At 40.1% G+C, this 17,668-nt stretch overlaps 1 protein-coding gene across 2 annotated transcripts in view; it reads right to left on the reverse strand.

The window, feature by feature from the left end:
* Positions 1 to 17,668, reverse strand: part of ARNTL2 (aryl hydrocarbon receptor nuclear translocator like 2) — a 66,183-nt gene that overhangs the window by 25,673 nt on the left and 22,842 nt on the right. For both annotated transcript variants that reach the window (XM_036760375.1, XM_036760374.1), the window contains 3 exons: positions 14,797 to 15,037; positions 13,534 to 13,640; positions 13,150 to 13,300 (listed from right to left, as the gene is read on the reverse strand). In XM_036760375.1, the coding sequence (XP_036616270.1) occupies positions 13,150 to 13,300; positions 13,534 to 13,640; positions 14,797 to 15,037 (499 nt within the window). The remainder of the gene's footprint in view (positions 1 to 13,149; positions 13,301 to 13,533; positions 13,641 to 14,796; positions 15,038 to 17,668) is intronic.

Here is a 17,668-nt window from a genome sequence, read left to right on the forward strand (position 1 = left end):
AAAGAAGGTGACAACTAAAATCATGTGTCCTCGTCTTTATTAAGTCAAAATTCAAAAAGTCCAGAGGCAAGATACATTTGATCTATGAGCTGAGACTATTGTGAAAGAAGCTGAAGATGGAGGACACACTGTAGCCAGAATGGCCTTTGTTTTCTTTGAATGACTCAGCTTACCTCATTGAGCCTCTGGACACTGTGGCTTGCTCTTCCGGGGCAGGAAGCCCAAAGAGCATTCCAGGAAGCAGACAACTTCCTGTGTGATGAGTCATGGGGCTGGCTGAGGGGAGGTGTTAACGGCCACGCTAGGGGGAGGGGCCAAGTCAAGAACCAATCGGCCCTGGTCGTTCAGGCGGTGCTTGATGATGTCAAAAACTCTATAAGAGGGGAGAGGACAGCTTGAAGATCTTCTTTTCCTTTTCCGGTTGGAGCCAGCGACAGTTACAGCGACAGTTACAGCTACAGTTACAGCCACAGCCACAGCTGAAGCAGGAGCTGCCAGTAGCAGAGCTGACCTATGGGAGAAAGCTGAACAAAGACTTCAGGCCAGTGGGTAATCTTATTACCATAGAGGGGGAAACATGATTTTGCTTTACGCAATCATGCTTCTCTGTAGCCTCCTGGTTACTCTTTCAAGGCGTACTTATTGGGCCTGGAAGCTTTTGATCAATATATCAAAATGGGGTTGCTGGTTCATGGGTTGGTTACTGTGGAGCCTAAATAAATGTTTTGATTCTTCTGCCTTCTACTTTGAGAGTTTCTTATATCCGGCGGTTCCGAACATTTCAGACATGTTTATGATCCTCTTTGAGATTATAAACTCTGCCCTCCTAATACATTTGGCGACGAGGATGGGATCGCTAGGTATAAGATCTCTATTTAGAAGCAGAACAATTCCAGAGGAAGAGATGAATATCCCAGGATGGGAGGATCCATTTTATTCCTCCCTAGCAAAAGAATTGGCTAAAAAAGCTGGACCCTGTGAAAACTGGGAACCAAGGCTACGGAGAGGAGATCCTAGGGATTTGGAAAAGTGTTTACGAGAAGTTGGGATTCAGTCAGGGGCATCACTATCTAGGCAAAGCTGGATGGTGTTATCAGCCTACTGGCTAGTATACGAAAGATTGAGATTAAGTGAAAGACATGGGGGCACTCCTACCCCACAGGAAGAAGGGGAATCTCAGATAGCAGGAGACCAAACTGACTCAAATGAGAACTTTTCTATTAATGTGGCTAAGAGCAACAGGAGACCAAAAAAGCCCAGAGTGCATTTCAACCCAGCCCAGAAAGAGCCTGACTGCCTGCTTCGTCCTAGCCATGGTGGCAGAGGAAGTGAGTGGGGAGAGAATGAGACAATGTTAGGGGCTGAGGCACAAAACACTACTGGGGTTCAGGATGTGCCTCACACAGAGCATAGGAGATGGTTAAATGATCAGACAAGGGCTCGACCCATACAAAGGAGGAAGACAGAAACCCGAGGTGAAGATTCAGTTACAAGGGAAATTCAGGAAGATTTCTCACCGCAAGAGGTCACAGATATTTTGAGTAGATTCAGCCAAAGAATAGGAGAACCATTGATATCTTGGATGGTAAGACTCAGTGATCAAGGGGCCAGTGGAATATCAGTAGATAGGACAGACTGCATGAGATTCATAGGTATCAGCCATGATCCTCTAGTTCAACAAGCTTTTAGGGAACATCATCAGCAAGGAGATGGTGATAGCAGGACTACTCTGTTGGCATTAGCCGCTGTGGGATGCAATAAGAGATATGCTACTGATTCTATGTGGCCCACTGAGCACAGACCCTGGTATTCACTTAGAGATTGTATCATGAGACTAAAGGAGGAGGTAATGAAGACTGCCATTATGATAGGAACTGCAGACAAATATTACAATGATCCAATGGAACTGCCTCATAGGAATTTAATAATTAGGACAGCTCCCCCTGCTTATAAACAACTAATTTTGAATTTATTACTTGGAGAAGTAGGGAGCCGTCTTACAACAGTGATAAATAAGATTTTACAGTTACATGACTTAGGTGACTGGGGAAGGGATAGATCTCCTCGAGAGAGAAGGGTGAATAACCAGCAAACTTGGCGCCAAAGGAGAGTAACAAGGAAAGAAATGTTTACTGCTTTATTGAGAGCAGGGATAGGTTTTGAAATGATAGATGGAATTCCAACCAATGAATTATATAGAATGTACAGAGATAAAGGCCTTGATAACAGGAGAGATAGGGAAATAAGAACTGCTCCTGCAAATACTACAGATGTTGAACCTTCAAACCCAAGTGAATCATATGAAAGGGAATACTAGGGAACAGGCCGAGCCCCAGTCCAAATTAAGGAAATACACAGGCTGGATTGTAGACCTCACATTAACTTGACCATATATTGGAAAAATGGGTCAAGTACGGTAACTGAGGCATTAATAGATACTGGGGCCGAGGCCACCCTTATTTATGGAAATCCAGACAAGTTCAGCCATGGAACTCCTATTACCATTACAGGACTAGGAGGGACTGAAATATCAGCCAGGCAAGTTAAATTAATGATGAAAATTGGACAGTTGCCCAAGAAAGAATATAGTGTGGTTATTGTGCCTATTCCCGAATACATCATTGGAATAGACATATTGAAGGGTATGACCTTAAATTTACCCGAAGGGAAATACCAATTTGCTGTGAGGAAAATGGGCATTAATGCAGTCTTAGTGGGGAAAATCAAGATGGATCCAATCACTTTGCCCGAACCTTCTAAAATAATTACTTTGAGGCAATATCGTGTGCCAGGTGGGCAAGATGAAATTGCCAACACTATAAGAGAATGTGTTGAGGCAGGAGTGTTAGTCCCTACAACTACTCAATGGAACAACCCTGTCTGGCCAGTCCGAAAGTCAGATGGAACATGGAGGATGACAGTAGATTATAGACAGCTGAACAAAGTGACTCCTCCCTTGTATGCTGCTGTCCCAGACACGGTTACTTTAATAGAGAGAATACAAAAACGTGAAGGGACTTGGTATGCAGTTATTGATTTGGCCAATGCCTTCTTTACAATCCCAATAGACCCCAAGCAATGGAATCAGTTTGCTTTTACTTGGCAAGGCCGACAGTATACATTTACACGCCTGCCGCAAGGATATATTCATAGCCCAACTATTTGCCACAGGATTGTAGCTGAACATTTGGATGAATTAAAGTTACCTGGTGTACAGCTTACACATTACATAGATGACATCATGATACAGGGAAAGAATATAAAGGAGGTGGAGGAGAGTTTAGTATTATTAATTGACCATATGAAAAGCAAAGGATGGGAAATCAACCCCGAAAAGGTTCAAGGGCCAGCTCAAACTGTAAAATTCTTGGGGATACAGTGGAATAGAGGACTGCGAGAAATTCTCCCACAAGCTCGACAAAAAATCCAGGATTTTCCCACCCCTACCAATAAGAAAGAGGCCCAAAAGTTCATAGGGCTGTTTGGTTATTGGAGACACCACATCCCACATTTGGGACAGATTTTAAAACCCTTGTATAAAGTCACCAGAAAGAAATATGAATTTGACTGGGGACTTGAACAAAGTAGAGCTTTTGAGGAAGCAAAGGCTGCTATTCAATTAGCTCTAGACTTATGGCCTATGCAAAATGGGCCAGTGGAGTTACAAGTGACTGTACAAGATGACTATGCAAATTGGAGTCTGTGGCAAAAACAACAAAGCCGAAGTGTACCTTTAGGCTTTTGGTCAAGGAAACTGCCCTCATCTGGAGTGCAATATACACCTTTTGAGAAGCAGCTGTTAGCTGCATATTGGGCTTTAGTAGAAACTGAGCAACTAACTCTGGGTCATGAAGTGGTATTAAGGCCTGGAATTCCAATTATGACTTGGGTAATGAGTACCCCAGCTTCTCACAGAATTGGACATGCACAAGAGGCAAGCATAATCAAATGGAAGTGGTATATTCAGAATAGGTCCAGAGCAGGCAAAAATGGAGTTTCTGCTCTACATGAATCTGTGGCGAACATTGATACTGAGAGCAATGAAAAGCCCCTTGAATCTAAGCAACAGATGGTACCATCCTTAGTGAAATGGAATAATGGATATGACGGACTAAATGAAGAACAGAAGAACATGCTTGGTTTACTGATGGGACAGCAAAATATTTAGGACAGAAGAGACATTGGAAAGCAGTAGCCTATAACCCCTGTACAAGGAGAACTCTGGAAAGTTCTGGGATAGGTGGAAGTAGCCAATATGCTGAACTGATGGCAGTGCATCAGGCCATCAGAGCAGAGAAAGGAGGACAGTGTCATATATTTACTGACTCGTGGGCGGTAGCTAATGGATTAGCTACGTGGATGCCTATATGGAGGAATCAGAATTGGGAGATTCATGGCAAACAAGTTTGGGGTAAAGAGTTATGGGAAAATATATGGGACATGTCTTTGGTTACAGATCTGTCAGTTTTTCATGTTGATGCTCATGCAACCCTGACCACACCAGAACGTGAGTACAATGCACATGCGGATCGACTAGCAAAGATTGCTACTGAATGTATTGTCCCTACTCCGACTCCAACTGATGACCCAGCCTTAGCAAGATGGGTCCACCAGACTGCTGGCCATTTAGGGGTCCAGGCCACCCATCGATGGGCACAGGATCGAGGTATCAGTATTTCTCATGCGTTGTTAAAACAAATAACAGAGGAGTGTTGTATATGCCAATTAGAAAAAGAACGAACTCTTCCTAGGATAGTTACTGGAGAAATAGCAAGGGGAAAAGTTCCAGCCCAAATTTGGCAGATAGATTATATTGGCCCACTACCCCAGGATAAAGGATGTAAATATGTATGTACGTGTGTTGACACCTATTCAGGTGTACTAGTGGCTTGTCCTTATAAAGACGCAACTCAGAAAAACACCTGTAAAACTTTAGATATTGTAAGTTTATATTATGGAACCCCAATGCAGATTCAAAGTGACAATGGGTCACATTTCAAGGGCAAAGAAGTGAAAAGATATTGTGTGTTGAATAATATAGAATGGATATATCATATTCCATATTACCCACAAGCATCTGGGCTAATTGAAAGAATGAATGGATTGTTGAAAGAACAGCTGAGAAAATTAAGCTCAAATAATTCATATCGACATTGGAAGGATAATTTGTCTATTGCCTTACGTAATTTGAATAATAGGCCCTTAGGGGGAAGTACACCTCTAGCCAGAATGATGACCCCAAATCTGCAGATCAGAGAACAGCAAACATGTGAGATCCAAAACATTGAATTTTGGACTGTGAGGGAAGATGTCCCACTACCAAGTCCAGGAACACCTGGTTCAGCAGGATATGATTTACATTGTATAGAGAATTTTAGGTTAAATAGGAAAGAGATAAGAAAAACCCCTACTGCAGTATGTATGAGAATCCCCAAGAATCATCTTGGACGGATATTACCTAAACCAGGATTAGCGGCTCAAGGAATACATGTATTGGCTGGAGTGATAGATTCTAATTATCAAAAAGAAATTGTTGTGACACTCCAGAATATGGGTAAAAAACCTGTACAATTTTGTAGAAATGATAGGATGGTTCAAGTCATTATTATCCCCTGTGAAAAAATACCCTTTGTGAAAACTGACCCTCCTCCCAAAATAACTACTAGAGGGGCAAAAGGGTCTTGCTCCATTGATAGAATAAAGTCAGGAGCTAAGGTATGGGTAAAACGGAAGCCAGATGATATTCCAAAGGCTGCAGAAGTTATAGCCCATGGGAAGGACAACACTGTAACAGTTGTCTATTCAGGGGAAAATAATTACCAAATCGTACCCCTGAACCATATATTTTACCGTGAATAGGTTATAATAATAGATTCATAGACTCCACAGGTATGGCTGATGCTGGTAAATGCCATAAGCCACTCAGAGGAAAGGTAACTTTGTGTGATTAACGGATGAAAACTTGTACATTTGGGGAAAGGATGGGAGGACAATCCTAGTCTCTGTCTCATTTCCCACCTGAGTTTGGCTTTGATGTTGGATCTTTGCATAACTGAAATCTCAACCAAACTTGAGATGATTTTATTTGAAGAATTATAGTCCATACTTGTCTATTCTTTCTGTCCTTTGTTTTGGTTAACCTTGTTGCTAGTTTTGTTTCCTTCAGGCTTAAGCACCCTGCACTTTCCGGTGACTGCCTAAGCATGTAGCATTCTTGGAATTCCTGCCAGCTTGTTAAAGAAATGACCTCTGGAATGGGACTTTTTGGGGGCAGGGCCATCTCTACATCCAATTTCAGCATGAAGAAGCTATGGAAAATGAGACCTTCACCCCTCACCCCAAGATTTTGAGCCCCAATCGTTCAAGGGGGGTGGAAATGATGATAGTGTTCTGTTTACTTATTTTGTGTTATCCTTGCTGTGTTGTTTTATTGTTATGATATTATTGATCCTATGTAATGGATACAAGGATTTAGGGGTGGACATTTGAATTATTAATAATTATTTTGGGGATAATTGATTGAAGAGATTATCTTGCTGGGATCTAGGGGTGGATCACATTTGAATCGTAAACCAATATTTAGGAATGTCACCAAATGATATGTTTTGCTTTATAATGAATGATATGTTTTAGTTTCCTTTGTAATTGGATCACAATGTATGTTCTAGGATACATGGCTGATTAGATTATGTATCCTATAACAAGGGGTGGAGTGTAGCCAGAATGGCCTTTGTTTTCTTTGAATGACTCAGCTTACCTCATTGAGCCTCTGGACACTGTGGCTTGCTCTTCCGGGGCAGGAAGCCCAAAGAGCATTCCAGGAAGCAGACAACTTCCTGTGTGATGAGTCATGGGGCTGGCTGAGGGGAGGTGTTAACAGCCACGCTAGGGGGAGGGGCCAAGTCAAGAACCAATCGGCCCTGGTCGTTCAGGCGGTGCTTGATGATGTCAAAAACTCTATAAGAGGGGAGAGGACAGCTTGAAGATCTTCTTTTCCTTTTCCGGTTGGAGCCAGCGACAGTTACAGCGACAGTTACAGCGACAGTTACAGCTACAGTTACAGCCACAGCCACAGCTGAAGCAGGAGCTGCCAGTAGCAGAGCTGACCTACGGGAGAAAGCTGAACAAAGACTTCAGGCCAGTGGGTAATCTTATTACCATAGAGGGGGAAACATGATTTTGCTTTACGCAATCATGCTTCTCTGTAGCCTCCTGGTGTACTCTTTCAAGGTGTACTTATTGGGCCTGGAAGCTTTTGATCAATATATCAAAATGGGGTTGCTGGTTCATGGGTTGGTTACTGTGGAGCCTAAATAAATGTTTTGATTCTTCTGCCTTCTACTTTGAGAGTTTCTTATATCCGGCGGTTCCGAACGTTTCAGACATGTTTATGATCCTCTTTGAGATTATAAACTCTGCCCTCCTAATACAATTTAAAAATTGTAATTTCAAAAATTTAATTTCTGCATATGCCCTATAGATATAGTTACACAAGTTGCTTTTCTGGTGATGCTTTTTCTGATTTCCCATTAGATTTTAAGATCCTAGCAACCATCAAAACTACTTGGTACTGGCTAAGAAATAGAGTGGTAGATCAGTGGAATAAGTTAGATACACAAGACACAGTAGTCAACAACTATAATAATCTACTGTTTTGATAAACCCAAAGAATCCAGCTTTTGGGATAAAAACTCCTTATTTGACAAAAACTGCTCGGAAAACTGGAAAGTAGTATGGGAGAAATTAGGCATAGACCAATATACTACACTGTATATCAGGACAAGGTCAAAATGGGTACATGATTTAGACATAAAGGGTGATACCATAAGCAAATTAGCAGAGAAGCAATAGCTTGTCAGGTCTATAGATAGAGAACATTATAAAATGCAATATGAATAATTCTGATTATATTAAATCAAAACTGTTTTGCACAAACAAAGCCAATGCAACAAAGATCAGAAGGAAAGCAGAAAGCTGGGAAACAATTTTTACAGCCAGTCTCTCTGATAAAGGCCTCATTCCTAAAATACATAGAGGACTGAGTCAAATTTATAAGAATACAAATCATTCCCCAATTGATAAATGGTCAAAGGATATGAATAGGCAATTTTCAGATGAAGAAATTAAAGCTATCTATAGCCATATAAAAATTCTCTAAACTACTATTGATTAGAGAAATGCAAATCAAAACAACTCTGAAGTACCACATCACACCTATCAGATTGGCTAACATGACAAAAAGGGAAAATGATAAATGTTGGAGAAGATGTGGGAAAATTGGAATGCATTGTTGATGGAAATGTGAACTGATTCAACCATTCTGGAGAGCAATCTGAACTATGCCCAAAGGACTATAAAACGGTGCTTACCCTTTGATCCAGCAATACCACTACTAGCTCTGTATCCCAAAAAGATCACAAAAAGGGAAAAGCACCCACATGTACAAAAATATTTATAGCAGCTCTTTTTGTGGTAGCAAAGAACTGGAAATTGAGAGAATGCCCATCAACTGGGGAATGGCTGAACAAGTTGTGGTATATGAATGTAATGGAATACTATTTTCCATAAGAAATGATAAGTAGGCAGATTTCAGAATAACCTAGAAAGACTTAAAGGAACTCATACAAAGTGAAGTGAGCAGAACCAAGAGAACACTGTACACAGTAAACAGCAACACTGTATGACCAACTTTGATAGACTTAGCTCATCTCAGCAATACAATGATCTAAGACAACTCCAAAAGACTCATGATAGAAAATGCTATCCATATCCAGAGAAGAACTATGGAGTCTGAATGCAGATTGAAGCATACTATTTTCTCTCTTATTTTTCTTTCTTATGGTTTTTCCCTTTTGTTCTGATTCTTCCTTCACAATGTAACCAACAATGGAAATATGTCTAACAGGACATAACCTATATCAAATTGCATGCTGTCTTGGGGACTGGGGATGGGATGGAGAGAGAAAAAATTGGAATTCAAAATCTTATAAAAGTGAATGTTGAAAACTATCTTTACATGGAATTGGAAAATATAAAATACTGGTGTGTGTGTGTGTGTGTGTGTGTGTGTGTGTGTGTGTGTGTGTTGGGGGGGGGGAGAAGATTGTAAGCTTTTTGAGGGAAAGGACTCTTTTTTTTCTTACTGGTGTTCCCAGCACAGAGCCTGGCTCATAGTAGATGCTTAATAAATGTTCACTGAATTAAATTGATGAGCTTAGGTTTCACAATGACCAGAGCAAAATGGAAAAATGGACAGAGAACCAAGTCCACATGTGGAGACACCAAGCTGCAGGAGGTGTCATGAAGGCTGAAGCCTAGAGCAATCTGAGCGTTTTTGAAAAATAACAGGAACGAACAGACAAAACCAAGCCCTTTTAAAACAATGTTTGGTGCAAAAAGAACAATAAAGAGCTGGGTCCGGTGCTGAGATCAGAAAATGTAACAATCAGAGAAAAAACCAGAACTACTTAAGCCATGCGTGGCTTTCATATATGTAAAGGAGAAAACTCTTCAGACTAGAAAGGTGGGGGAAAAATAGTTAAGAGAAACCCAAAGTAGATGAAGACAAATGTTCTTCTTTAAAAAAAAAAAAAAAAAAAAAAAAAAAAGGAAGAAAGAAAGGTGGATTCTAAAACATTCCCAGCTTTGCTTTTGACTTTGTGGGCTTTGCTACCATGATTCTCACCACGCTGCTCCCTTCTCTCACTGAAGGGTTCCTTCTAGGGGCCTCCATTTTGGGGACAGGCCCAGGGCAGCACGGCTTCATTCCCCTCCTAGATGCGCTTCTGACTCTCTGGACTTTTCCCACCATTACTCAGCTGCTTTCTCACCTTGAAACGTCCCTCAGTGTTTAGGGCCTCTTCAGCTTAGAATATCCCTCTACCATATTAGCCCCCTCTCATAGGTGAGTTCCTTTTGAAGCTTCCCTTTTGGAGATGGGCCCAGGATGGCCCATGATTCATTCCCCTCCTCGCTTTGCTCTCTGGATTTCTCCTCCACGCTCGAGTATGGGGGCCTTTCCTTTCCTAACCCTGCCCCTTTCCAGTTTCACTACTAGAATGTAGTGAGTGAGGACAGAGGCTGCCTTTCTTTTGGGTAATGTATGTTTGTATGTATGTATGCATGCATGTATGTATATATAGATATGTATATATGTATAGATGTGTGTATGTATATATGGGTGTATACACACATATATGTGTGTATATGTATATATATATATGTGTGTGTGTATATATATATATATGTGTATATATATATATATATATGTATATACACACACACACATCTCCCCAGGGATTAGCAAGTGCTTGGCACATATTAAGTGCTTAATAAATCTTCCTTGCCTTGCCATACTTTGCCAACTGACCTATTGTTAAAATGGAAGATCAAGCAGTGCTGCTGATCAGCTGTGTTGGAGAAGGAGCAAGTGCAGCTGCTGTGCTGGGAAACAGACCGATGCTTCTGCCCCAGACCCTTCTGGACCACAACTGGCCAATGTACTTAAATGTGCTGAGCAAAAGATGCTGGTGTTTTCTGAAACTGGGCTTATTATTCAGTCAGGGCAGAACATGAAATGAGAATATAAAGGCCTAAAGTAAGACCTTTATTGCAGCAAGACAGCATGGTCAGGGTGACCTAGGGTCAGCAGATGCCTCCCTTCCAAGCTCATCTTTATGCCCTGCTGGTATGACTGCTGCTTAGGAAAGGCAGCTAGAAAGCTAGGCTTCCCACGTCCACATATATAACTCATCTTAATTCTAGCACCTTCCCTCTGTTAATTATTTCCTATTTATACTGTATATACCATGCTTTGTATATATTTTGTTTGCATGTTGTCTCCCCCATTAGATTGTAAGCTCTTTGAAGGAAGTACTGTCTTTTGCCTCTTTTTGTATCTCTAGCACTTAGCACAGTGCCTGTCACAAAGCAGGTACTTAATAAATTTTAATTATTGATTGATATCCACATTGGCAAGATTCCCAGGGATCCTGCCAACAAAAAAATTATCAATGATGATCAGGCTCAATGGCTGGGACTTTCCTGATATAGCTTCCCCAGTGTGTGTCTAGGGCAGGGATTAGAGAACCTGGCAGAATTTTGGCACTGCTCCATAACGAAGTTCTCAAATAGATGGTTTGTCACTTAGAATGGGAAGGGGTAATAACTAGGAGCCAGTATGGTTTAACTTAAGTCAAGTGACAGGAGACAAACCTAATTTCTTTCTTTGAAGGGGTTATTATAGACTGTTGCATCAGGGAAATTCTGTAGGCATAGTACGTCTACCTTTCAACAGGATATTTCCTAAGCTCTCATAGTGTCTATTTGGCTGAAATGGAGAAATGTGATAGGCTGGATGCTGTAACAGTTAGGTGAATGTGTAATTGGTTAAGGAGCTTTCTCCAAAGAATATTGATTAATGGATCAATCAACGTTACTCCATTCTGTCCAAAATTTTTAATCAAAGATTTGGGTGGTGATCAAGAAAGGATGCTTATTAAATCTGTGAATGACATAGAATTGGACAAAGTTTATAAGTTGGACGATAGCGTCAGGATCCCAAAAGATCTGGATATATATTGAAGTGATGAACTGAAATTAATCAGATGAAAATTAATTGAGATTAACATAAAGTGTTGTAATATTAATTAAAGTGGGATTTTTTTTTACTGTTTTCTCTTTTGGAGCACTTATTTAATCAAGTGCCCTTGACGAGTTCGACCTTTGTTTCTTTGATTAAATTAGGAGTCTCTGATGACCTCCTTACCTCAAGGAGAGGCCTGGTTTGCATGGGTTTGAGTGACATGTTTGTGATGCCAGAGGCTTTTAGGCCATGTGGGTTTGAGTCTCATGTTTGTGACACTTTTAGGTCGCACATTGTGATGCCCTTTGACCCTGAACAAGATGTATATATATATATATAAACCCAGAGGTTGGCATTCTCCCTTGGGGCTCTCTCAGTCACTGGAAGAGTGGCTTAGGACTCTGGGCAGCTGTTTTAAGAGCCCCCCTCCCCAGCTTGTAAACCCAGATGTTGATGCTTTCCTGGTAACTGTGAATTTGTATTTGGTCTGTTTATAATGTATGTTTGCAATTTGTTTGTATTTGCTCTGAAGCTCAGGTTGCTGGCTTTTCCTCCTTTACTAAGTGAATGATATTTGTATGTTTAATTAAAGTGAGATTTTTAACCCCTTAAAGTCATTTCCTTAGTAAAGTAGATCAAAGAACTCATGCTGGCAGCTCTTGTTGCTGATCTTGTTGGGTCTTACACCTCAACAGCTACCACTAGCTGAATTGTCCTTACAAGTGTTATGCTTAATTTAAAAAAAAAATAAATTGAAGGCCAGCTAAGTGGCACAGTGAGTAGAGCACCAGCCCTGGAGTCAGAAGGACCTGAGTTTAAATACGACCTCAGACACTTGCCACACTTACCAGCTGTGTGACCTTGGGCAAGTCACTTAACCCTAATTGCCCTGCCTTCTCCCCTCCAAAAAATAAAATAAATTAGACAAGTAGAGGTTGGGGAGACATAACAGTGACAGTTTATATGAAAAAGATTTAGTGATGTTACTTGACTGCCAGCTCAACATGAATTCAGGGTGTGTTATGGCTCCCAAAAAAGCTAAAACTTGGGCTTACCAATAATTCCCAGTAAAAGGCAGGTAACAGGCTTACTGTATTATATATTGGTCAGACTACCTCTAGAGCACCATTTTCAGTTGTGGGCACCATATTTTAAGAGAAACATTGACAAACGAGAGCACATCCAAAGAAGAGACAGCAGAATTGAGAGAGGGCTTTGAAACTATGGCAGTGAGGTGGCTCAATGGATAAGAAAAATGGGACTTGGAGTTAGGAAGACATGAGGTTGAATCTGGTCTCAGGCATACTTATTAACTATGTGACCGTGGCTGGGCAAGTCACTTAACTTCAGTGTACCTCAGTTTCCTCATCTATTAAGGGTGATAATAATAGTATCCACATCACAGGACTGTTGTGAGACTCAAATGAGACAAGACAGGTAAAGTCTTTTACAAACCTTAGAACTATTATCCTAGCTATTATTCTGTCATGGGAAGAACCATTAAAAAAGAGCTAGGGCTTTGAGCAGATTATGGTGCTAAGATAATTATTTTTAAAATTACTTACAGAACTAATGTGTTGATGGATACAATGTATTCCAGTTCTTTGGTCCAAGGGTTTATGAAACTAAACCACTGGCTTTTTAAAGTTATAAATGAGCCATCTTTTGCTTTGAACTTGTAGGAATCAGTAAAGATTTTCTCCTTACTCTGCAGGACTAAATAGAAAAGAATACATTCAGAATATTGTAATATTCTTAAATGAATAGGTCACTTACTATTATAAAATTAATTTCATTCATATTCTTTCCAGTTTCTGAACTTATGGATTCTGTGTAAATTAGAACTCAATATTATTTGAGAAAAGGGAGAGAAAAAAAAGAGTGAGGAGACAGAGAAAAGAAAAATTCAGGGAAAGATTATACAGAGAAAAATCCCATTCATTGCATACCTGCTTTGTGTTTGTTGGTTAGATTACTGTGATCATCTTGATGGAAGTATTCATAACAAGAAGTTCCCAAAAGTTCTTGTGGAAGATAGCCTAAAATTGCTGTTGCCCTTTTTAAACAGGAAAATAAAATTCAGAGCTGGTGAATACACAACTTCCTAATATACTGCGCATGCATTCTAAATAATAGTCTTCATTGGAGGTGTCAAATTCTCCCCAAATGTGCACACGGCCCACAAAATTCCCAAGTGCGGATGAAGCAGATTAAAATGTAACCGGGAAATGTTTAACAAAATAAATCAAAATATAACGCAACATGGATAATGTTAACTTGTGGCTTTCTAAGTCAATATATGGTGGCTAGAGATCTGTTTTTTATTTGCATTTGACATCACTGATCTCTTCTACTTTTACATTACTATTATTGAGGCAGCCAGATGTCATAATAGAGAGAGTGTTTAGTCTAGAGTCAGGAAGAGCTAAATTCAAATATAGCCTCAAATACTTACTGGCTGTGTGGCCCTGAGCAAGTCACTTAACCACTTTGTCTGCCTCAGTTTCCTCAATGGTAAAATGGGAATAATATTAACACTTTCCTCCCAGGTTGTTGTTATGATAAAATGAGGCAATATTTGTAGAGCAGTTAGGATAGTGTCGGTGTTTAATAAATGCTTGTTCCTCCTCCCCTCCCCAGCCACTGGTTAGAAGAGAACCATAGTAGGACAACATATGAGTAGTAGGCAAGGATCCTTGGGAGTTTCATAGGGTTATAGGATCATCGATCTAGAGTTGGAAAAGATCTCATAGGCCATCTAGTTCAACCCCCTAATTTAATAGGTGAGGAAACTGAAGCCTAAGGAAGTTAAGTGACTTGCCCAAGGTCGCATAGGCAATAAGCATGTTCTTTACATGTACTCTCTGGGCTCTTCAGACTCTCAGATTCAATGCTGGAATATTGTAGCACAACTGGAAATTTCGAGGTAGGATGCAGATCTTCTCGTGTCCCAACCTAATCAAAGACATAGTGACTGATATTCCCAGGTCAATGCACCTGTGACTACAGGCTGCCTCTCCATCTCATGTCGTTGACTGAGATACACCATAGCGATCGTGCTTAAGCTAGAAGCTTGCTGACATATCAATACCCTCATTTTACTCAAGCCTTTCCTTTATAACTTAAATCCCTCCAGACGGGCTACTAAACAACCTATTATTCTTGTAATCTTCATCAGCACTGGCAATTCTAACTGCTATTGCATTGGTTACCGTTGATCCACATAGACAAACTTTCCATTTGTGGCAAAGCGGGTAACAAATTCTGTTGGTTTGACTTTAATTTCCCCGCTGTTCTGGGGGATAATGTATGGATGTAATCTTCCAATGGCCACAAGGCAGTTGAAGTGACTGCTGGTTTTCTGGCTGTCGTTCTCTTCTTCCAGTCCCACTACACTCAGCGGCCAACTCCTCAAATAACCCATGCAGTGAACAGTACAGAACTTCCTGTGATCTAATTTAAAGGAAGGAAGGAAGGAAGGAAGGAGAGAAGGAGGGAAGGAGGGAAGGAAGGGAAGGGGGAAAGGGAAGGGGGAAAGGGAAGGGGGAGGGGGAGGGGAGAGAGAAGAAAGGAAGGGAAGGGAAGGGGGAGGGGGAGGAGAAATGAGGGGAGAGGAGGGGAGGGGAGGAGAAGAGAGGAGAGGAGAGGAGAGGAGAGGAGGGGAGAAGAGAGGAGAAAGGGAAAGGGAAGGGGGAAGTGGGAAGGGGGAAGGGGAAGGGGGAACAGGGAAGGGAAGGGAAGGGAAGGGAAGGGAAGGGAAGGGAAGGGAAGGGAAGGGAAGGGAAGGGAAGGGAAGGGAAGGGAAGAAAAAGAGAAAAAAAGGAAGGAAGGAAGGAAAGAAAGAAAAGAAGGAAGAAAGAAGGAGGGAAGGAAGGAAGAAGAGGGGTAGAAAGAGGAAGAGAGGGAGGGAAGGGAAGGATGAGAAGGAAAGAGAGAGATAAGAAAAGAAAATGAAGTCATTAGGAATGAATTCTAAAACTTTTTTCAGTCATAGCGGTAATAACTGTTCTTCGAAACTATGAATGTCAGAAAATAGCAGATGAACTGACCCTGTTTTGAAAGAATTCCGTATTCTTTTCTGCTTTGGTCTTGATAACTGAAATGATTCTGTCTCACTTGCTGGAAATTTAGTTATGTTTTCCACATGAAAAGAGTGGGAGGGGAAACCTGGCTATATTAGCAATAATATATTAATAATATATTATTATTTCAATTTATATTAACTCAATTCTGTTTCCACAGCTAACACAATTTTTAAGTGAAGGTCATTAACATGCATTGCAAAGAGTTTCACAACATACCCCATCCTATTAACTGCATGTTTAATCGTTTTTCATTAATTACTCAGGTTTAATTTGCTTTTTTGGGGGGAGGGGGAGGCAGGTTTTGAATATATTATGGGCATATTCCAGAGGCACCATTGAACTAATTAAAAGTGAAAAGGTATAGTTAAAATGGAAGAGGAAAGAAATTTCTTTTCAGTGGCCTGATAACACAGCTAGACTTTTAATCCTTTCATTGGACTTTGTCAGATCCTCGACAAAAAGACTCAGGATTGGGTTAAACATTTTATAGAGCTCCTAGATTCATATTAACAAGAACAAAGTTGCAGTCAAAGCCAAAAATGCTTGAGTCTTCAAAAACACACTGAACTCTAATTGTTAGTGCCTATAGATATGTTTGTTGTGGGCCCACGCAAATACTCCAGTCATTGCATGGTGGGGAACAAATTCTGTTGGTCTGACTTTAATCTCCCCATAGTTCTGTGAGATTTTATACGGAGAGAAGTTTCCAAAGGCAACAGGACAGTTAAAGATATTGTCTTTCTTATTGCCCCTGTTGCCATTATAATGTAAATTCATATGTATATTTATTATAATAATATATCACATGCTGTATATTTTATTATATATTAATGTTATACTTATATACGTTTATCTAGAATAATATATAAAATTTATAAATAATCATAGTAATTCTCTATAGCTATTATCAATACACTTGCTACCAATCATAGCTCACATTTGAGTAGCACTTCACATTGCTATTTGAAACAATAAATTAGCTCCCCAAGTTTTCTACACTTTGTCCTTGTCTCTTATTACATTCTGGATCTAGTTCCTCAAATAATCAGGGTGGAGGATAACTACATTGATTTTTACATTTTTAATAGGATTTTCAGTGAGGCTTGCCGGTAATTTTAGAATTATTTTTAAAAACTCAATTATATTTTATTTTCAGTTTCAAGTTCTCTCCCTCCCTCACCCCCCTACCCATTGAGAAGACATATTTTTTAATCATGCAAACTAGAAAAAGTATCTAATTTAAAAATTTTATGAAAATAATTTTCTAGAAAGACTCATGTGAGGCATTTTGAAGGTCTGGTTTTTGTCTTTGTTTTTTGCTTAGTTTAAAGTCCAGTTCAACTCCTTCCTTTTCTACAAAACCTTCAAATAACTCTCCAGTCTACAGTGGTCTCTACCACCCTTTGAATTCATCACACTTTTTATTGGACCCACTTGTTTGACAGATAAGCACAGTCTCCATATCTTAGAATCATAGATCTAATACACTCTAATTTACCTTCACATGGATTCCTTTTTTGTCTTTTCAATTAGACTGTAAGATCCTAAAGAACAAGACTGTTTTATTATTGTTTTGGGAGGCAATCAGAATTAAGTGACTCGCCCAGGAGCACACAGCTAGTAAGTGTCTGAGGCAGGATTTCAATTCAGGTCCTCCTAAATTTGGGGCTGGTGCTCTATCCACTGAGCCACCTAGCTGTCCCTGTCTTATTAGTTATTGATTCAAAACCCAGAGAATTTTAGAACTGGAACTTCAGAGATCATCTGGGCTGGCAGTTCTTAAAATGTGGTCTGAGGTCTGAGACCTGGTCCTTGGACTAAGGTCAAAGACCTTTGCAGGGAATGCATGAAGCTAAAACTATTTTTGTAATAATACTAATGTGTTATTTGCCTATTAAAATGACCCTCTGTTTTCTAATTCCATATATATGTAAGGCCAGATTTTCTTCATAAACTTTGACCAAAACAATGTACTATAACAAACTGAATGCAAAAGCGA

The sequence above is a fragment of the Trichosurus vulpecula genome, chromosome 5 (assembly GCF_011100635.1).
Source record: "Trichosurus vulpecula isolate mTriVul1 chromosome 5, mTriVul1.pri, whole genome shotgun sequence".
Taxonomy (NCBI): domain Eukaryota; kingdom Metazoa; phylum Chordata; class Mammalia; order Diprotodontia; family Phalangeridae; genus Trichosurus; species Trichosurus vulpecula.